Source organism: Phyllostomus hastatus, unplaced genomic scaffold (assembly GCF_019186645.2).
Source record: "Phyllostomus hastatus isolate PE091 unplaced genomic scaffold, TTU_PhHast_1.1 phas_contig_477, whole genome shotgun sequence".
NCBI classification, from domain to species: domain Eukaryota; kingdom Metazoa; phylum Chordata; class Mammalia; order Chiroptera; family Phyllostomidae; genus Phyllostomus; species Phyllostomus hastatus.
The window spans coordinates 1,125,755-1,147,392 of record NW_025333889.1 but is presented as its reverse complement, the minus strand read 5'-3'; the positions used below and the strand labels follow the sequence as shown (position 1 = coordinate 1,147,392).

The 21,638-nt window shown below is 68.9% G+C and overlaps 1 protein-coding gene across 7 annotated transcripts in view; it reads right to left on the bottom strand.

Annotated features, from left to right (window-relative positions):
• The window catches only part of HDAC4 (histone deacetylase 4), a 149,465-nt gene that overhangs the window by 53,747 nt on the left and 74,080 nt on the right, over positions 1 to 21,638 (bottom strand). For all 7 annotated transcript variants that reach the window (XM_045845560.1, XM_045845563.1, XM_045845562.1 and 4 more), the window contains 3 exons: positions 17,658 to 17,729; positions 3,792 to 4,036; positions 1,202 to 1,352 (listed from right to left, as the gene is read on the bottom strand). In XM_045845560.1, the coding sequence (XP_045701516.1) occupies positions 1,202 to 1,352; positions 3,792 to 4,036; positions 17,658 to 17,729 (468 nt within the window). The remainder of the gene's footprint in view (positions 1 to 1,201; positions 1,353 to 3,791; positions 4,037 to 17,657; positions 17,730 to 21,638) is intronic.

The window sequence follows — 21,638 nt, the reverse complement described above, 5'->3', positions numbered from 1 at the left end:
AACCCACTCCGGAGGGAGTCCCAGTGTTCTTGCACAGGAGAACACTCTGGATTGAGCACGGGCAGCAGAGTGGGTTCCTCCTCGCCACAGCGGGAGAGGTGGGGCCTCCAACCAGGGCTGCGCCCCGACGCTCCCTGCTCCCTCCCATGGCGACGGCGGCGGGGACGGGGCCTGCGTCCCGGCCGGCCGCTGCCATGCCCCCAGCCCACCAGGCAGCCAGCCCCTCTCCAGTCCCTCCCAGCCTCGCGGCGACTGAGGCAGAGAGCACGCCACGCGAGGTGAAGGCATGTGCTCCGTGGACTTGTGGTGATGCCGGTTAGTCACAGACCACTCCCCGCCTCGAGTCGGCCACGGGGCCTGCAGCTCCCCTGGGGGCCCCTCAGCCCTGCAGACACCCCTCCTCCTGTGAGGATCCTTCTGGCAGGACGGGGCCTGTGGACACACGTGTGCTCTGCGGAGGGGCCATGGGGCGTCCCTGCAATGGCCATCCGCAGAGAGCAGCACAGAACCCACGGGGCGGTGTGGGGGGGTGCAACCTCAGGCACCCCAGGCTGCTCCCCTGAAGCCGCGTCACCACGCGGGCCCACGGCACTCTCTGTCCCGGCCCAGCGGTCACCCGAGGAGGCCGTGGCCTCGTCCCCCAGGAGACTCGGGAGTTCTCCAAACGGGGAGGCTACAAAGGAGCCGGCAGGGCGAGATCAAGCCCGGGTGTCTCCCAGGGCGGCAGACCACACCGGCCCCCAGACGTGCAAGCACGGGCACCATAAGGCAGAAAGCAGCTTGGTGACGGTGCCCCCCCTCGACTGCGGGCGGCCTGCACGCCCACGCCGGCCTTCCGGGTGCTTGCTGAAGGCTCTCCGAGGGACAGGACTGGGAACCGCCCCGGGCCGAGCTCACGGGCGGGGCAACGCTGCGTGTCTGGCAGGCTCCGCGGCTTTTCCGTCTACCGGGTCCTCCAGGTGCTCTTTAGAACGCCCGGTCAGACCCGGAGTCGTGCTGCCTGCCCCCGCAGCCCCCGAGAGGGGGGAGCCCCCCTCCAGGCGGAAGCAGAGGGAGGCCTGCCACAGCCACCTGCGGGGAACCTACGGGGCCCCACGTGCTGTGACCCGGGAGGCGGCTCCCTCGGGCACTGCCTCTGGGGCAGGGCACAGGGCACCACCCCCCGCGACCCCGCCCCCCACGTGTCCCCGGCAGGACTCACTCTCTTTGCCTTTCTCCTTGTTTTTGAGCTGCTGCAGCTTCTGCTCCCGGTGCCGCTGCTCCAGCTCCTGCTCCTGGCGGTGCCTCTCCAGCTTCCGCTGGTGCTCCAGCAGCTCCTGCTGGTGCTTCATGGCCAGCAGCTCCTGCTGCTGCTGCAGGAGGGGAGAGAGAGGAGGGGAGGAGAGAGGTCAGAGCTGGGTGGGACAGGAGGACACACCAGGACAGAACCAGAGGGCCCGCCCCCGCCCTGTCACCACAGCCAGCACCGCCTGCGACGCTCGCCCGACTCGGCCCAGGGCGCAGGCCCACCGGCCTGCTCGGGGCCCAGGGGTCTCCGACCTTGTGTTACAAACGAAAACGAAGACGGCTGAGGTCCTGGCAGAGAACACACGAGAAGAGTTCTACCACCCTGCGAGGGGAATGCCTTTCTGAGAAGAACACGGAGGGCGAGGAGCACGCGCCCACCCTGAGGCGCAGCCGCCCTCCCCCGGGACTCACCCCGGGGACACGCACAGAGCCCCGTCCGAGGGCGGCCCAGCCTGACACGCCCCCGTGTCCCTGCACGCCCGCACACACTGTGCGCCCCCCTCGGGGGGCCACTGCTCTCGAGCGTGAGCACGGGATGCAGAGGCGTGCACTACAGACACGGGAAAACCACGGGCGGGCCGCAGAGCGCGCACGGACGTACGCCCACGCTGACGGGGCGCAGGCCTGGGAGGCACGGGCACAGGCAGCGCTTCTGTGACGCCCCACCACAGGGGGCCCCGCGGGCTGGGGCAAGGGTCAGAGGCCGGCCCAGGGCTGAGGCAGGCGGAGAGGCCGCCCCACGGCAGGGACACAGCCAGGAAACAACAGTGAGCAGGAGCAGCGTGGCTGGCGACCAGCCCACGGCGATGCGGCCGCCACCACCGAGGGGTTCCGGGCACAGTGCGACGCAGGGCGGAAATGCCATGGGGCCAAGGCCGGCTCGACCTCAGGCCGCGGGCAGCCACCTGGGCCACGCCCGGCCCGTGGGGCCCCACCCCGGACGCCCCGGTAAGTGCCACCCGCAGTGGTCACGAGTGCCGTCTGTCCACAGAGTCAGCAAGCCGTGTGCACGCGTGTGAGAGGGAAGCGTGGAGGGAAGTGCCGGGAACCTGCTCGCCGGGGGGCGGCAGCGCCGTCCCTGTGTGGTCTGGACACGGGCACGCGGCCTGCGCACGAGGGAGCTGGAACACGGTGACCTGAAAACACCCTCCCGCCCAACTGCTCAGCTCCCAGTGGCTGTCCAGTCACGGCTCGCTGTGCTCCTCCCGCAGCACCACCACCGCCGTCACGGTCTCCGAGCGGGCGGGCGGCTGCGGGAGGAGCTCACGGCATGGGGAACAAGCCACTGGGAGCTCGGTCGGTGGCACCCCTGCAGCAGCACGGACGCACACACGCATGGACGCACGTCTGGTGGTGGCCCCGAGAATGGCCGCCTGGCTCACGCACAGGAGCCCCCTTCTCTTCTCTGCAATTTCCAGCCACTTGCACCTTCACTGTCGGGACCTGCGCCGTCGGAGACACAGCGGTCACGACGACAGCGTTCCCCGTGAAACGGCGCAGCCCGGACACCGGCGCTGGCACAGGCCCGGCTCTGCGCACACACAGCAGCTGGGGAGGCGGGGCCCGGCCCGCCCTGCCCACCGCGGTTGGGGCAGGTTCCCACTGGGGGGCTGGCTCGGGAGGAAGGGCCTGGGGACAGTCTTGGGAGCCCAGGACAGAGGAGGAGGGCAGGTGCTTGGGGAAACGTGGCCCACGCACTCTCCGCCCACTAACAGGGGCGGGAAAGAGCTTCTCTTAAAGAGACAGGGATCCACAAAACAAGGGCCGCAGGAGGGGCGGGCTGCAGGTTTGGGTCGGGGTCTGCGAGGCGCAGAGCGAGGGAGAGAAAAGCCCGGAGGCCACAGGCTGCGGGCGCTGCCTTCGGGGAGACAGGACAGCAGCCCTCTGACGCCCTCGCCCCTCCCGCGGCCCATGCGCCCGCGCTCCGCCCGCGTAGCTCCCGTCGGACGTGAAGGAAACTCGCGTCCACGGAGACCTCACGGCTTGTGGAGGCACCGGGCCGGCACCTGAGCCCGGCACCGGAAGGTGGCCACAGCGGTGATCTGGCTGGCACTGCAGTTTCCAGTGTCCTGTCCCCCTTCTTCCTTGTGCCCAAGTCAGGGCAGGCCAGGCCCCTGCTGCCGAACCAGAGTGAGGAGCCCACAGGGACGCTCCTGGGCCCACAGGCCGCAGGCCCCAGCACCTGTTCCCGCGGGCGTGTTCCTCCAGGAAAGCGGACCTTGGCCCGAGGGTTGCTCCGGCCAGTGGGGCAACAGCATCCCAACCCAAAACGCACTTGACCGCCTGATGACCTTGGAACTCTGCCTCTTAGAGCCTGCCCACCACCAGCCCGGAGGGTGTGGCCAGTCCAGGTCACTGGGCTACTGCCGGGCCGGACAGCCACTCGAACCACCAGGAACCGGTCGTAGCGACACGTGAGGACAGCCCTCGCGGCGCAGTGGCAGCTGGGGACTCGCTCGGCGGCTGGGGCCATGGGGCGGGAGCGTACGCCTGCGGGGCCTCACCTTGATGTGCTCGTGCAGCTGGGCCTCATGCTGCCGCGACAGCTGCTCGTGCTGCCGCTGGAACTCGGCGATGAGGAGCTGCCTCTGCAGCTGCTGCTTCTGCTTGAGCGCCAGCAGCTCCTGCTGCAGCTGCTGCTCCCGGAGGGCGGGCTCCGCCATGGGCAGCGGGAACTGCTGGTCCAGGCGCAGGTCCATGGGCACGGCTGGGGGGGCCACCTGCAAAGGCAGCGTCGAGGGCACCTCCACTGCGGAGAGAGCACAGCATAGGCGGGGTCACTGCTGGCCACGGCGGCCCCACCCAAACCCCCGGTGAGCCGTGAGAAGGCCACGCTTGCACCGAAGGGTGAAGGGCGGCTCTCGTTCCCAAGGCCTCTCCCCGCCCCTGCCCGCAGGCCCAGTGCAGGCCCTCGGCCCCGGTCGGCCCGGAGGAAGGTGCGCGGAAGCCCCGCCCCCTCCACAGAGCGGCCCACGTGCGTGCTGGGGGCCAGAGCGCATCTCCCCTGGAGGCGAGCGCCCTCTCTGCACAGGTGTCTCTCGGATGCAGCCCGCAGCACTCCCCCAGCTGGCCGGCCAGGCGCACACCACAGCCGTGTCTCCACTGCCCAGAACCCGCGGTCTCCCGGGCCCGCGTGCTGGCCGAGGGAAACGCGGGTGGCGGGGACCAGAGGCGGCAGCTGAGCCCGCCCCGACGCTCCGAAGGCGGCACGGTCAGAGCGCAAGGAGCAGCACGGGAAGAGCGTGTTGTCAGCGGGACGTCTCCCGCAAACCCGGTGTGAGGCTCCCGCCTCGACGGCTCCTGCCTGGGGACGCAGGCCCACACGGTGGCCCCAGTGGCCCTTCCGTGGGGTTCAGACACGCGGGGGCCACCCCTGCAGGGGCTGAGGTGAGGGCTCGGCCCCGAGGCCCACGGTCCCCCAACCCTTCCAGAAAGTTCCCCCACAGTCTGCCCTCGGCCCATCTCCCCACCAACTGACGAGCACCAGACTGGGGGCTGGGGCAGACAAGGCCTGGCCCTGTGGCGGTGCCGGCTCAGGTGGGGCTCCGCTCCACCGAGGACCAGCTCCCTCGCCTCAGGGCCAGTGCTGCCGGAGCCCAGGCAGAGACCACGCCACGCACTTCGCCTAGTCCTGCAGCCTGCCGGGAGTGCCCCCCACGTGCCCAGACCCTACCCCCAGGCCACAGAGCCCTCCGGCCCCCGACGGAACAGTTCCTGGCACACCTCTGGCACACCTGTGCCCCCACAGGTTCTAGTAAAAGAGTCCACCCATGCGTGGAACCGCCCCTCGGGGCAGCATTCGTGTGGTCGTCGCCAGGTGGCAGGCCCCACGCTGGCCCTTCTGAGAAGCGGAGGCCAGCCCCGCAAGGCCTGCGCCCGGACCCCACGCCAACGCAGCCCCCGCACTCTGAGCCCCGCCGTCCCAGCCGACGCGCGTCAGGCTGCTGCACGTGGCTCTCGCGGGGACAGAGTGCAGCCCAGGACGCGGGCTCCCCGGGGCCTTCCCGCCCCAGAGCCCGAAGCCCGCGGCACACCAGGGGGCCGGCCCTGGGCCACAGGAGAGGGAGAAGAGGCAGATCTGCCCAGAGGACGCGCAGTCGTCACACAAACCCCCGGCTCCTCCCGTCACGCCCTGAGGAGTGGGGGCTCGAGAGCGGCCGGCGTCCCCTTCTGTCCCGGAATGGGTGACTGCAGCCCCGACGCTCCGGGCGCGCACTTCCGAGTGCGGGCTTCACCCGGCGAGAGCTCCCGCTGCAGGTCTGCGCGAGGGAGCCCGGCGGGGCATCTCTCCAGCAGCCAGGGCCGGCGCAGCCCCGCCCCCGCCCCCGCCCCCGCCGGGGCTGGTGAGACTGCACTTCACTAACGCGCCCGCCTTTCTCTTTTCTGGTTGTCTTCATCACGAAAACTACAGCCAACTGGGAAGACTGGGTAAACAAGGATTTTATAAAAGCGCAGGGCCCCCCCCCACCACTTGCTTCCGACTTTCTCTGAAGGAGGACGATGGGGTGTGGGGAGGGGAGGAGAGCCCTGCAGACCAGCTCGGGGCAGGGGGAGGGGCGGCAGGAGGACCCCCACTGGCACCCGTGGGCAGGCTCCCTAAACCTGCTGTTAACTGTGACGGGTCGCCTGGTGTCCACAGGCGCGACCCAGAAGCGATCCTCTGTGGACCTGGGACCCGGCTGCTCACCCGCAGCTCACCGGCTGGCGTGCGCAGGCCTCCCCGGGCGGGTCTGCCTTTGCCTTCCAAGGCCAGGCCCAGCCTTGCCCTTCCGGGTCATGCACGCAGCCACTGGCCCGTGGCAGCGTCTCCAGCACACGTCCTTGCTGCGGCCACGGCGGCACTTCCTCCGCGCTGGCTAACCGCTGGCAGAACCTCTGCTGCCACAGAAGTCAAACGCAGAGCAGAGAGATCGCGGAGTCGAACACTAGCTGCGTCCGACGCCAGCGCCAGCTCCCGCCACTTCCCCACCTCTGCCGAGTGTGCCCGGCCGCAGCGGGACTCCGGAGCCTGCGCGCTGCTCCCACGGGCCGAGGGGGGCTGCGCGGGCCGAGGGGCTGCCTGCGCCCGGGTGGGCGTCCCGCATCGAGCCGCCCACATGCTCCGTGTCCTCCGCCCCGCCCTGCACAGCAGCTGCAGAGAGACGTCACAGCCCCCATTCATCCCAGCCCCCAGCGGGTGCGTCAAACGTGACTCGCTCTGACTCGGGATCAAAAACTGCTGGAAATGCCACGAGGGCCTGACAGAGGCTGCTGGTGCCTTTGACCCAAAGGGCCCTGAAGGAAACAATCGAACCTTCTCTACTTGAAGAATGCGGCGTCGGAACAGAAAGCCTGTGTTCTCAGGAGCGCTCCGCGACACGGGAGAAGCCGCTGTACAGGCGGTGCTCCCACGAGCAGAGGGACACAAGCAGACGCGTGACGTCAGTGGGCGCACAAAGGGTGCGTTCAGAGTCGCGACAGGAGACGCGGCCTGCGCGGCATGACGACTCCGCGAGCACAGGGGGAGCTGCCTGGGAGTCCCCCCTTCTGAGCAGAGACTGTCACAGCAGGCGCCGTCGCTCCCACCCTGCTCGTGGCCAGGCCCTCCTGCAGAACCCGTGCCATTCCCACCATCACACACGTGCGCAGCACAGGGCAGCGCCGCGCCCCAGAGCCCAGGCCTGGCCCCGAGAAGGAGCCTCCGCCGGGTCCGGGGGAGACGGCCGACACCCCAGGCCCGTCCCCACGCCTTCCTCCCGCTGCGGCGTCTGCCTCCTGCGGGTGGGAGGGCGTCTGAGCGGGCTGGCGGCGAGACGTGCCTGCACTCGGAAGACACGTGGGGCAGGCACAGCCGTGGTGAGCGAGGGCCACGCACCTGCACCCGCGTGCCCGCCCGGCACTTCGCCGCGCAGCCCCTGTGTCCTTTTCGGCTACACACCCCCGTCGTACCCTGACCCAGGCACCGCGTGTGAGGGCGGGCGCCAGTGCCAGGTACGACAGGGCGGGGACGGTCCCCAGGGAAAGGCTAACAAGTCCCGAGTCTGGTCTGCCCGCAGCCCCCAGGACAGCGGACACCAGTGCCTTCCGGGGAGAGGCCGTGAGCGTCCCCAGGAGACCAAGGGCCCCCCCGCCATGGCACCTAGCAGTGCAGCCCCTGGGACCCGCCCCGCCCTGCACGCCCACGTCCACCCCACGTCCACGTGCACTGTGGCCGCCTCCCGCTCTGGGGCTGCAGGGACGCGTGTCCTCGGGGCAGGGGGCTGCGGGAGGCGCAGGACAACGGGGTCGGGCCGCTCCGCAGAGGACGGGAGTCTGGGGCGGGCGGGCGGGCAGCAAGTGCAGATGCACGGGCTCCATTTCCAGGGGCCGGTGTCTGCAGCTGACGAACCGGAGGGGGGCGGACGAGGGAGGAGGAGGGAGGGTACCTGCAGATTAGAGGGCTCTGAGAGGCTGAGCGTTTGCTGACGGGGCCGGAGCACGGAGCGCACGGGCTCCCTGCCCCGGCGTCTCCTGTAAAGTGCAGGTGGGGCCCGGCGGCCGGGGTGCAGGCCCCAGCGTGCCTCCTCGGGGGCCCCTGCACCCACAAGGCCCCCCCCCCACTGTCAACCAGACCACTTCCGCGCGGAGAAGGCCCCAGGCCCCTCAGACAGAGCTCTTGGGGGCAGGCGGGGCGAGTGCCCGACCCCCCCACCCCGGTACTCGGCGTCAGAAGCTCCTCCTCCTCCTCTGAGAACGGCCCCTCCCGTGGGAAATGGTGTCCGCGGACTGCAGTCTGGGTCCTGGCCGGCGCAGCGTCTGACGGGCCGGTCTGTACCGGCGTCTCTGTGAGCTCGGGGGAGGCGGGGGAGAGCCACATGCCCCCCTGCCGTCTCGTGTGGGACTCCAGATGCTCAGCTCACTGGAAGTGTCTGTCACAAAGCTGAGCCGCCTTGCCTGCCAGGCTCTGTTCAAAACACTGGTCCACAGTGCAACATCACTAAGGACGGGCAGACAGGCTCACACACAGACAGGCGGTGGTGGAAGGCGGATTCGGGGCCGGTGCGAGTTCACATCCACCAGTGACCGAGGGGGAGGCGCCTGGCCTTGGTTCTCCTCCGTCATTCGAGGAACATGACAGGTGCCAGCACGCAGCTGGGGTGCGTGTGTGACCTGGTGTCCCTCTGGGACCAGGACGGTCACTTGGACCCAGACTCATCTGTTGCAGGGCCGTGGGAACGGGCCGAGCAGGTGTCCAGGATGGGCCGGAGCCTCTCTCATCTCCAGAGCAGAGCTCCTCGTCCCTCCTGCGCCCCTGAACCCCTGAACCCTGCCCCCCGGAGCGCAGGCCCAGGGGGTGCTTCCTGTGCTGGGGGTGGTGCTGGGGGTGGTGAGCGGGCCGTGAGGGGCCTGGTGGTCAGGACTCTGGGGGCAGTCCCAGGAGGGTGCCAGCTGACCTCTCAGTGAGCATGCGTGTGAGGATGAGGCCAGCCCCCCGCTGCGGGGCAGACTCGGATCCTCCAGAGGACGAGCCCAGTCTGACCCAGTCGAGGTGCCAGTAGCCCTGCAGACCTCAGGTCGGCCGGCACTGCTCCCCCGGGCTCCCCCAGTCAGAGCCGGTGGGAGCGCGGGGAGAGGACCGCGTCAGGCCAGGCCCCGGAGCCCCTTCCTTCCCCACACACAGGGCTGGCCCATGCCCAACACCCGACACACTCCGCCACCCCCAGAGCGGGCATGGCCGGAGCCCACCCGGCACGGGGAAGGCACACACACACACAGGGCCAGGGGCGTTCCACCATGGGAGGCAGCGCCTCACCGGCCGGGGGGTGCAGCAGCACGGCCAGGGCCCCAGGAGGACAGCTCCCGTTGAGGGGAGCAGACGCTTTGGAGCAAAGGAGGGAAACGCAGGTCCGGGAGAGGTCCATCCTGCACCTCTGCCAGGAGCGGGGAAGTGTGGCTGGGAAAGGGGTGGCGCCCCCTTCAGGCCCCCAGCAGGAGGACTGGCACCCCCGCTCCCCGCTCCCCTGGCCTGACCTTACAACCAACACGGCTCGTGGGGCTTCTAGGCAGAAGTGCCACGTAACCAGGACTGACCGGGGCCGCAACCGAAGGGCTGGGCTCAACCGACCCGGCACTGTCTTCTGTGGGAGCACGTGCTCACTGCTTGGAGCCGGAGCCACGGAGCCGGGGTGGGGGAGGAAGACAGAGTCCCCGCCCACCCCCCACCCCCCCGCCAGGCCCTGTCTGCACGAGCTACGGCTGAGCAGGGCGGCACCATGGCTGGACTGGCCTGTCACCTCCAAGCCCTGGGAGCCTCCCTAAACCCTGAAGGGACCGTGCTCCTGACCCACGGGCATGGTCGACAGGCCCCCAAGCCCCACCCCGACGCAGCACAGACCGGGAGGCGCCCCCCTGCTGGCCTTCCACTCTTCCAAACAGCAACACAGGTGACGGCGCTTCGGTAATGACAGGCACGGAACCAAAGTGCAGGTCTCAGCTTCGGGCGACGCCCACGGGACCCAGAGGCCCTGCAGACCCCTGAGGCAGCAGTGCAGTGAAGGCCCCCCACCCGCTCACATGGGGGACCGGGGCCGGCTTCTGCCCTGGGGCTGGGCTGAGCCGCAGCAGTGCTGGCACAGAGGGAGGGCGGCAGATGCCCCGCGGGGAAGGAAAAGCTCTCTGAAGCCCCGGGGTAAGGACACAGAGGTGCTGGAGCACAGTGCAGGCGAGGGGATGCTCTGCCCGGCCCGCCGACCCACTCGCCTCTCCACGCCGCACCCCCTACCCCACCCCCCGGGAGGAGTCGGGGCGGCAGAGCCTGCCCTACCCCTGCAGACTTCCCGCACCAGCGTTACAGGGACGGTGTGTTGCAGGGACGGTGTGTTGCAAAGACGGTGCAGGGGCCCCGAGGCCTCCACCCGGGCCTTCCCCACACCCGACGTGCTCCGCAGCCCACACCAGCCCCTGCGGCCCCGAGTCCCTCCCCAGCCCGCCTCGCTGCCACACCGCTAGGTCTGACTCTCTCCCAGTGCAAGCTTTTCCAAGTTCTACCAGATGACAAGCTGAAGTTACTGCAGTTACGTGGGCTTCTAAGAAACAAGACTTTTCCTAACAGATCGAGTAAGTTCTTCCAAGATCGGAGTCATGAGCTGCACAAACAACACCGGAAGCTTCACTCGCAAACAAGCCCCAACCTGACTCCACAGAAGAGAGTTCCGGAAGCCTGGACGGGGGTCTCACAGCTGCCCCCGTGTGGCCCGCACCAGGTGCCAGGACGCCACTGGCCGCGGCAGCTCCCGTCCAGAACACGGGCCTGTCCCACTGCCATCCCGGGGCGCCGCACGCACACACCACTGAGCGTGCCGGGCCCGCCGGGCTCTGACCCGGGGCAGCAGAGCCATCTGCACCCCGCGCCACGGGTGTGGTGAGGGGGCGAGGGCCAGAGCCCCCTCCCGAGCTGAGAACCGTCCTCACAGCACTTTCAAAACCCCTGGCACTGTTTCTCGTGCGCCCCGTGTCCCCCGGGGAGAAGCACCGCTCTGGAAACGCCGCCAGCCCCACCGGAGCGAGAACTGCAGAGAGGCCTGGCACGGGCGGGGAGCTCGGCTTCCCAGGAGTGCGCAGACGTGTTTCCCAGAAACCATAAACAGAACCGAGAACGAGGGACGGCTTCACCTTCTCCCAGACAGGGGCAGCTACCGCGGACGAACCGGACTCCGGACGCGGAGACGGAGCAGCCCGCGGGAGCCTGTGCCGCCCCGACTTCACGAACAAGGGGTTACTGGACAGGCACCCCAGTGTCACACGGTCACAGGCCGCAACACGGAGACGGCAACAGGAACCCCGCTGCCTTGCTTCTGGGGCCGGGATGGGCTCTCTGCCGTGGACTTCAGCCCTCGGGACCCCGGGAGGCGGGGCTGTCGGGGATCCCACACCCAGAGGGGAAACTCGGGAGACTCATCCAGAGCGCGCAGCCGGCACCTGGGGACCCCTGGGTCCCGATCCGGCTGCACCCCAGGCCAGGCCTGCCCCACCGCGCTGCCCTGCCTCCCTCACCTGCGGCCCATGCCCAGGCTGCGGCCGCGCCCACGCCAGCGTGTTCCTCCCCGAGGGCCGTGTGGATGGCCCGGCACTCACTGGGTGAAAATACAGTCTCCGAAATCAGAAACGGTCCCGGAGGTCTGGGAAGGCCACAGGTCTCCCAGGCAAGTGTCCCTGTACTTCAGTTTCACGAGGTCAAGTTTACATAACACAGAGAACACATTTCAGAATTTCCTTCTTAGCAACCTCCAACGTTTGGCTGTGTGTTTTACCTAACAGCTGGGTTGCAGTAGGAACCAATATTACTTAACAGCAGCAGTTGAAACATTTAAAAATAGAAGGCGCCTCTTCCACCCCATGAGGAGAGAGCTATGTGCGAGGCCAACCCGAGGCTGGACGCCGTCTCAGCAGCGCGGCCTCTGCAGCGCGGGGCGGGGGTGGGGCCGCCCCGGCCAGCACCAAGCGTTCCACCTGGGCTTTCTGGACCCCACGTGTCCAGCGAGGAACGCAGCCCCTTCCAAGGGCTCGGTGTGCCGTGGGGTGGGGTGCGGGCGGGAACCTGGGGCTCCACTGCATGTGGGAGTGGACAGACGCTGCGTTCAGTGTCAGGGTCTGGAGGAGCACACGGGACACGCGTCCACAGTCCAGCCACGCGCTGCGTGTCAGCTCCGTCCAGGGCTTGGCCTCTCGCAGCCAAGGGCGCCTCCCCTGCGGCCTCCCGGGAGGACGGGCAGAGCTGGATGGACGGCGGCCGGGCAGTTCTCACCGCATCACCACGGTGACCGTCAGAAGGCCAGGGCTCCGATGCTGTGCTGTCCTGCTGCAGGGGTGGGGGCTGCCCCCGGCTGGACGCGCACTCAAACCACTACTCGGGGAGCCCGGGACAGCAGCTCTGCGAGGGTCAGCGGCGCTCTGCCGAGCGGGACTCGGTCAGAAGGGCGCCGGCGACTCTCAGCCCGCGTTGTGAAAAGAAAACTCACAGACAGACACTAAGTGAGGCCCGCCCCCCGGCAGCTCGGACTGTGGGGCCGTCTGTGTGCCCCGCCCCGGTGGGGGCTCCCGCTCACAGCCGCCCCCCGCCGGCCCTTGCCCGCCTCACCAGCTGCATCCACGGCCCCCTGAGGGCTCGGCCTCCAGGTGTCAGACGCGAGTGTCCAAACCGCTCCGTGGGAGGGTGGGACAGGCCCAGCTGCGCAGGCCGGCAGCGCTGCCCGCCGACCAGAGCCCTTGGACACTTGAGGTGGTGGGGCCGCCTCGCCCCCTGCCTGCGGTCCTCCCTGGACGCTGGCCACACGCAGGGTGCTCCGTGGGTGGGTGGGGGGCTGAGGAACGCCAGTCTCGTCCCCCTGGGCTCCTTCCCACTTGTGCCACTACCCCAGGACACCGTGGGACGGCTGAGAGCCACCCAGGAAACACGGAGGGCCTGTGGTGGGCGGCTCCAGGAAGGGGGCCCCTCCCGGAAAGAAGGCACTTCACCCTCCCACAAGGCGGGGTGTCTGTGTGACGGAAACCTCACGTTACCTTAAAAGGTGACCACAAAAACCGCCTCAATGGGATGTAACGAGAAAGCAGGGACAGGAGAGAACACCCTCCCTGCTCCCACCCGGGTGCACATTTAGACACCACGTCCAGGGTCCCCGCTGCGGGGTCCACAGACCCCACATGCACCGCGCAGCCCGTGGTGGTGTCTGCGCACGAGGCTGGTCCGCAGGGAGACACGGGGACAGGGGTCCTCCTCTCTCAGCGGGTGTCACGGCGGCGCCCGGGCCCCAGCCCCACACGGGCAGAACAAAACCCCGCCTTGGAAAACACGTCTGCTCCGCCCTGACCATCACTGTGACTTCACATGTCCCACAGGGACGTGAAAGGACCTTCAAGCCAGACCTCAGGGTCACTGCCCCAGTGGCCACACTTGTCCCGGAAGAGGGAGGAATGACCAGTGGCAACCCCAGCCCCCGGGCTCGTGTGACCACGCGGCCAGGCTCAGATAGAGCCGGGCACGGGGAGACCGCTGTCACCCAGGCACCAACGCCCCACGATGCCACCTCGAGCCCGTGTCTGCTCCCCAGAGCTCCTGCCCCTTGTCCAGGCCACACGGCCGTGGGTGCTTGTAGCGTAGGGGCAGTGACAACACAACATTTAACAGGGGCACAGCCTGTGCTGAGCACAAATGACCCGCATGATCAGACTCCCACCCAGAGGGGGCAGCCCTCCTCCTCCTCCCTCCCCCGGCCACAGACGACACACCTGGGGCCGACGCCACCCTGTCACTGCGCAGAGTGGCCTGGCCCAAGCAGTGGGGGCACGCTTGGCCCTGTGGGGGCCCAGGAGGCAGAGGCCAGGCAGCCCGAACACCCCTGTGTGCCCCATGGTGGTGGGGAGGGCAGGGCCCAGACCCCCGCAGCCCAGGAGGTGGAGGCTCCGTCCCCGTGCGGAAACAAGGGGACTGGCCTCAGTGACCCCAGGGAAGCTTCCCAAGGCCCAGTCACAGCAGTCACACACTGGTGTCTTCAGGGCCACAAGCCAGGTCATACTGTCACCAGAGGGCAGGTGGCCTTCACGTCCCCACTGGGCCAGGTCACCGCCCCTCAGGAGAGAGCAGGGGGCAGCGGGTGACAGCTCGAGGGCACCCAGCCAACACGCCCGTCCCCACCCAGCTCACCACCCAGCTCACTCTAAACGGTGCACTCCGGGGGTCACCACAGAGGCTCTGGGCTGTGGGCGTGCGGGACCGTCGTGTGGGGACCGTCGTGCAGGGGGAGCGGCAGAGCCAGCGGCGGGGACGTGCCAGAAACACGGGCAGGGATGCCCACTGCACTTCCCCGTCCCCGACCCCCCTGCCGGCTGAGCAGCGACCTGACGCCAGAAAGCCAGCCCAGGCTCAGAGGACCAGCCACCCGCTCCAAGCCAAGGGGCCCTGGAGGCAGGCGGGCCCCGCTGCCGCGGGTCTGCTGGCTCCTGGGCCTTGCCGCAGCCCCGCCAGGCCCGGCTCCAACGTCTCACTCACGGCCCGAAGTCGGGGGCGGGCGGGCACAGCAGCAGGAACGGAGTGCTCCCCAAGAGAGGGGGGCGAGGGGGGCGGCAGGCAGACAGTCTGCGTCTGCGCCGCAGGAGTGCGCACCACGGTGTGCCAGGACATGGCCGCCCATAGGGGCTCCCGACTGGGGAGGGCTGGACCAGGGGTGCTGGGGCCCGGGGTGCTGGGGCCCGGGATGGGACCTTGAGAGGGAACACCCCCTGCAGACCCTGCCTTCGATCTGAGGGCTCCTCGGCACCCCCAGGCGGTGACCGGGCCAGCAGCCATTCCTGGCCGTCAGGGCGCCTGCTCCCCACGGTGACTGAGGTGTCTCCCAGCAACTCAGAGGCGCCCGGCAGGTGCACGGCCTCCCCGGTGAGCCCAGGGACGCGGCACTGATGACACTCAGGCTCTGCAGCCGCGAGCCCCACCCACGCGCAGGTCGGGCCCGCAGGGGTCTCGGGGGAGGGAAGGGGGAGCCTCTGGACGTCCACGGCGCAGAGCAAACCGTGATTCTTTTCCGGTTCCCCAGGGGCCGGGCTTGACTTTGACACCTTTGTGCTTTGGGCTCCCTCCATTCTTCTCCATGGTGCACGACGGACGAGCAGACGGGGCGGCACGGCAGCCGCCGGGCCGCCCACAGCCCCCAGAAGGCGATGGCCCAGGGCGGCTGGCCTGGCAGTGGGACGGAAGAGCCGCGGGGACGCCCTCCCGCCACCCTGCCTGGCCTGCCAGCAGGAGCTGCCCTCGGGAGCCAGCGAAGGTGGCCGCCAGGAGCAGCTCCCAGGGCCTGTGCAGGAAGGGCCCGAAGCCTTCCCTGGGGCCACGCGTCGCCATGCAGCCGGGAGGCCACAGCAGCTCTGGCGAACCCCCCGAGGCCCTGCGCAGAAGCTCAGGGAGGGAGGGCCCGGAAACCCCGCCACCACCTGGACAGAGCGGCCGTCACACACCCTGTGAGGTCCGGCAGCTCACGGCTAAAGCCAAACCTTGCTCTTTTTTACCGGTTTGGGTAGTTCTCTCCAGGTTCTGCAGTTCGAGGTTCCAGAACGTTCTCACAAAAACTGCACCTTCATCACACAGCCTTGGACAGAAGGCTTCCCAGCCCAGACACGACACCTGTTAGTGGGCAGGTGGGGGCAAGGGCGCCAGCGCGGTGCCCCTGAGCGACCTGCAGATGGCGCTGTCTTCGGTGCAGCCCACCGGGAGACCAGCCACCTCGAAAGGCCCCTCTGGCGCAGACGGCCAAGCCACTCCCTGAGGCTGTCTGCTCCCCAGCAGCCGTCTGGGGAGCTGGTGGGCTGAACCCCTGCTTCATACGCCTGCTGGCCCAGGGACTGGACGTGCCCTGAAGGGCCCCGCGCCCCCAGCACGGCTGCGGTGGGGGGGCAGGTGCAGTGACGAGGTGTGGCCCCGGCCTGCCCTCTGGCCACAGTGAGGACTTCCCATGGGCACCGTCCCTGCTGTCCTTGGGGGCTGGCCAGGAGAGCCCACCCCTCCCGGGCCCCGCGGAGTCCAGGCCATGGGCACCACTGCCACCCGGAGCCCCCTCCCCTGGAGAGCAGCAGCCCAGGCCTCCCGCACAGTGTGTCTTTTCGGTAACAAACGGTTACTTCTGTAACTAGGAAAAACGTCCGTCACTTCACAGAGTCACGATGACGCAGAAGTGACCTGGCCGTTCCCCCCAGTCCCACAGCCCAGCACGTGGCATGGGCAGTGTGCCGCCCCAGACGCACCGCTCTCACCGAGCTCTGGGCTGACCGCCTGGCTCCCACGGACACCAGCCCAGCCAGGCCAGCCGCACCGGGAGCGCAGGCGCCTGCACCCACGGTGTGCCCTCTGCTCCTCGGGGCCCGGGGCCAGGGTGAGCCGCAGCCTGGGAGCCGCAGAGGCCGCACGCCTGCTGCGGCTCAGTGCACACGCGTGGCCACAGGCTTCTCTCACGGTACAGCCGTGTCACACGTAAAAATCCCAGCATGGGGGGGGGGAGGGAACGCTCACACAGAAGAAGTTCCGGGGGAAAGCGAAGAATCGGAGCGACCCCCTCTGCCCGGACGCCAGTCCGCGGTCCATCTCCCCAGGGGCCGGCCCCGCGGCAGGTCTCAGCCGGCGCGCCACTCCCCGAGCCAGAATGCCCATCTGAAGCCACCTCTGCTGGCTCCCCGGACACGACCCACATTCACCACCTCTCACGCTCCATGGAGCTACCTGAACACCTCCTCCCCCTCTGTACCACACCTGGGCGGGCACCAGGAAACTGTCTCTTAACGCCTGAGCGCACGAGGGTCCGTGTCGAAAGAGGGACACAGTGGGAACCGAAAGTGTGAAAGCCGGCCCCTTCACCACCCATCTAAGGGACCACCCCCGTGCCAGCCGGGAGAAAGAGGTGGGAGACCGGGAGACAGGAGACTGGCGCCCCAGCAGCGGCCTGCACTGCATGTGCCCATCTGGCGCCACAGCAGGGAAACGGCCCCGCCCTGCGTCTGGGGGAGGCGAGGGCACCCCGGCAGCCCCCCGAGCACTGCCGTGCACCGAGGGGGCCTCTGCTCCGGCCCTCGCAGCCCTGCTTCCAGCCTCACCATGGACAGGCTGGTCTGACGGGGCCCAGGCAGGGTGGGGGCCCGTGGACCTCCCTGCCCAGCAGGCCCTGCCCGGGAAGGGAGCCCGCAGCGTGGACGCAGGAGGCCTGGGTCCACGAGGAGCCACCGAGCACAAACCACGGGGACGGGGGCCTTCAGGCCCCGGCGCAGCTGAGTGCGCGCAAGGCCCAGGGGCCGCAGCCCCACCCTGCCCAGCCCGAGGGAGGCCGGCTCCTTCCCGGGGAGGCCGAGTGGCCTGTGAAGGACCAACAGGCCCCCTGGGGGCTGGAACCCTGGAGGACACCACGTTGGGGAGGACTGTTCACAGAAAAGGAGAGAAGTAAGTTTCTATGTGTAGATGGGAAACTTGGCTTAAAGCAAACTATCCAGAAACGCCCCACGTGGAGGAACAGATTCATAACCACAGCTGATGCTTCTGTGTCAAAGACTCCAGGGGGCTCAGACAACAGTGTCCTGGGCTCAGTTCGCCACGGAGAAGCCGGGTGTCGAGGACCAGCGCCACCAGCCGCAGTCCCGGGGCCACCCGGCCCGGAGCTCCCCGCCCTGCTCAAGCTCAGCACACAGCCCCGCGGCACCCCCAGCAAGGGTCAGCGCCCCTCTGCCGCCCAAGTGGCACCTACTCCACGTCCCTCCCAGGACGGGCGTGGCCTCTAGCCCCAGGAGAAGGCCACCCAGACGCTGAGCTTTCTGGCCAGGCTCCTCCGCCAGACCAAAGCCTCGCCACAGCCTGCAGGCGGGCCGGGCCAGGCGTGGTGACTTACCAGTGCCGGGCACGTGGTTCGCACGGGCAGGGCTCAGCAGCTCCACAGGCTGGTCTCGGCCGGGAAGTCCATCTGCAGGGCAGAGAGAGCGTGGGGTCTGGCGTTAGGAAGGCTCTGGTTTCGGCGAGAACGCTGCCCACCCCGACGCTGCCCAGAGCAGGTCCTCGCGGACCCTGAGAACACACCCCTCCTGCCTCACGGGAGCTGGACTCCAGTCCCACGCGGACCGCCTCGCTCGCTGCAGCACAGATGGGACAGCCTCCAGGCGCAGGCCTCGCCCCGGCCAGCGCCACCTACTGGCCCAACCTCTGGCTCAGCTGTCCCGTCCCCTTCTGCCAGCAACCACCCGCGCGGCGCCTGCTGCGCTTGTGGGAAGCCAGCTCTGCTGCAGCGGCATGAGCACAAAGGTCACACGGACGGACAGACCGGACAGATGGGCCAGCTGAGCTGCTCGCCCAGGCCCCACCCTGACACACGGCCGGTGTGTGCAGGGGCAGCGGAGAGCAGCACACCTGCTCTCAGGAACACCTGGCCGGGACTCTGGGCGACAGACAGGCCTCCCTCCCGGACCCGCCTTGGGGGTCCGGGCCGACCGCAGGGCTGGCCCTGCGAAGTCTGTGGCAGGCCGCAGGGGCCTGGGAGTGGCCACATCCTCTCCGACAGAACAGGAGGAGGACTCTGGCGGGACTTCCAGGAATCGTGCCTCTTTAAAATCAGCCTCCGACAGGCGTGTCCGACGGCCCACGCCAGCCAGGGGCACCCTCGTCCCGACCCCAGGGAGCACGCTCGAGGTGCCCGGGGCGGCTGTCTTTCAGATCAAGACAAAAACAAGCAGCTCCAGGCCTACCGACGCTAACGGAACCTGCTCTTTACCCAGCACGGGTGCACTCGGCGCAGCCTTCACGTCTCGAGTTACACGGTGCCCCCGGCGCGTCTGTGGAGACGTTGGAGCCCCAAGCACAAGTGCAGCGACCCGGGAAGGCCTAACGGCGTGCTCTTGAGAGCTGGCTGAAGACCATCCGAGGAGGGGGGATGGCCTGCATGGCCCCGAGGCGCCCGTGTCCACCACAGCCTGCGTGAGCTGCCCCGCTGCACCCGCTGGGGAGGGGTGGACAGCTCCGACCGTGCACCTGTGGGACAGCCACTGCTGGGCCCCTCGGAGAACCAGACCCCAGAGTGGGCAGTCTCTTCCCCAGGCAGCAGCCCCTCCCAATGCCGGCCACTCGAGGGGACCAGCATGGTTACAAGAGGGCAGCATGTCCGGAGGTCCCGAGAGCCCATGCTCCTCCCCGAGCCAGGGGACGGGCTGCAGGCCCCGAGGGCTCTTCCCCTGCAGACCCGGACACAGCCCTGCGCCCCGAGGTGCGAGTGCCGCCCCTGCCACGCAACCAGCGCCCCCAAGACAGTGCTGGAAACCTGTCTCATGCCCTTCTCCTGAAAGCAAGTGACATGAAATGGAATTCATTTACAAATGAAACAACTCATTTTTGAGACTGACAAGTCCAGGAAAGCACACACATGCTGACCTCTGACCCACTGTCACCACCGTCAGAAACCGGCAAAGTGAAAATGGCGAATGCTCTGGGTTTCCCCACCACGCTAAAATTCAATCCAACGAGACTTCCGGGCCGAGAATGAAGGTCCCGGGAGGGAGGCATGGGCCCAGCGTGCTGGGAGGCACTGGGGGTGGGGGAGAGCTGCAGGCGCACCCACCTGACAGCGAGGCCCCCAGCCGGGCACCGGCAGCGGAGGGACGAGTCTGCCTCACCCTGGGGTCTCCCGGGAGGAGGTCGGTACTCGGCGGGGGGCGGTGTCTCTGTGGGCAGATGACCCCCTGCGCAGGGCGGCGGTCCCCAGGTGGCACGGCACCAATCCGCGTGTGACCTGCGAGGGCGGTCCTGCACGTGCGCCCGCCAGAACGGTCCTGCGTCCGTCCCCAGCGGAGGCCTCCGTTCCCGTCACCTGGCTGCCGCGCCCCCAGCGCCAGGACTCCTGCCTTCCGCACGGGACAGCGGCACACAGCCCAGTGTGCCCCGCCGGGTGCCCGCCGAGCAGCCCGGGAGTGCGGACTCACGGACACACGCGCGCGTCCCCGGCAACTGCCCTCGCAGCGCCCGGGCCACGGGGCAGCCCAGGGTCCCGGGCGCAGGGTCTGCTCCGGGTGCCAACGGCAGGAGACGGGCACAGGCCCCACGAGTGCTGCTGGCAGGTTTCGCTGTGGGGGGCGGCCCGGCGCGCCCAAGCCTGAGGGGCAGCCCCCGCCCCCCCCCCCAGCACCTTGGGCTGGTGTGGCGCTGTGGCCGACTCCCAGGCCACCTGCTCTACGTGGGTCCTGCCCAGCCAGGCCTCCCGTCTCGCCCGAGGGCTCGGTCGGGGCAGACGGGGCCGAGCGCCCGGGCCGGGCGAGCGGGAAGGCCGAGGGCAGCGAGGAGGCGGCCACGGTTAGCGCTGCGCAGAGGGGGATGGCGGCCGGCTGCTGGGCAGCGCTCCGCAGGAAGGCCGCCGCGCCCACACCTACTTGAGACGCGGCCCACAAGACCAGAAAGAACACAGGGCAGCTCCGGCCGCAAGCCGCGAGGCGGGTGCCGCGGGAGCGCCCCGAGGGCACGGGGGTCCGCCCATCCCCGGCACAGAGTGCACAGAGCGGGAGGACTCTGGGCGGGGGCACGGGGGGGGGGGGCGGGGGGGGCGAGCAGAGCCCGCAGCCTGGCGGGTGGGCGCAGCTGGCAGCCGGCCAGCAGGGCTGCGGCAGCTCAGACAAGCGGGCCCTGTGCTCCCGTCTGAGGGGCACTTCCTGCAGGGAGCTTCTCGGCAGGTCTCCAAGCCGGTAGGGGCGGGGGCAGGGACCGTCCTCCTGCTCCTGCTCCTGCCCCCTTCCCTCCCTCCTTCCCTCCCTCCCTCAGTGGCTGACAGCTTTCAGCCATTCCCAAAGGTGATCCTGCCCAGCTCAGCCACTGAAAGCTTCAAAATTCTAAGGATTACAGATCTACCCACATTTTTAGACGACTGCTCCTTGCTGTCTACGTTCTGTGATGGAGTGATTTTTGAATTAAGAAAAAAGCAGAGCCCTGGCTGGTGTGGCTCAGTGGGTGGGGTGTCGCCCTGCAAACCCCAGGGTCGCCAGCGGGACCCCCGTCGGTGCTCAGGCCCCGGCTGCAGGCCAGTCCCTGCTTGGAGCACACGTGAGAGGTGACTGATCAAAGTTTCTCTCCCTCCCCCTCCCTTCCCCTCTCTCTAAACGTCAACAAATAATGTCTTTCTCTGCCCCGCCCCCACGCGGACACGGCACCTCACTCCCCAGACCACCTCGCCTGCCCGTGGTTTGCCGACGTGGAGCCTGCTGCCCAGGTGGCCAGCACCCCACCCTCCGGCTAAACCCCCGCACCTGCACCTGCCTCACAGCGTGCCTGGACGGACGGCACGTGTTCAGCTCCCCCGAGACACTATGATTATCGCAGTAAACCTTCTGGAACTGGAAAGAGCGGATCAGACGTGGCTGAGGAGAGAACTCACGAGTGGGGTGGCAGAGACCCGACCTGCAGGCAGCCCGGGAGGGCGCGGAGGACCGGGTGCGGTGGTCCGGCCCAGGCTGGCGTGGCTTCCTGAGCTGGGAAGGGGGAGAGGGGGCAGGAAAGGCACCGGGGCCCATGCCAGAGACACAGGCGTCGCCAGGGCTGAAGAGCAGGCTGAACCCCGAGCAAGCACAGGCCGGCACTGACTCCCTGCGGCGGAACAGCGGCGTGTCCGCCAAGGGCGCGGCAGGGAGGACCCAGAGCGGACGACCTGGGCCGAGTGCGAACTCTTCGCCGCCCCGGAAACAGCGGGGGGCAGAGAGCGTGCGAGTGAGACACGCGCCACTGGGGTTCTTCACGCAGCCGAGGGCCCTTCGGGGAAAAGGGCTCTTTTGGGACAGGCACCTACAGGCGTCCAGAAAGGCCCAGCATCGGACCAGCCGCCGGAGGCTGCCCAAACCCCCCGGGG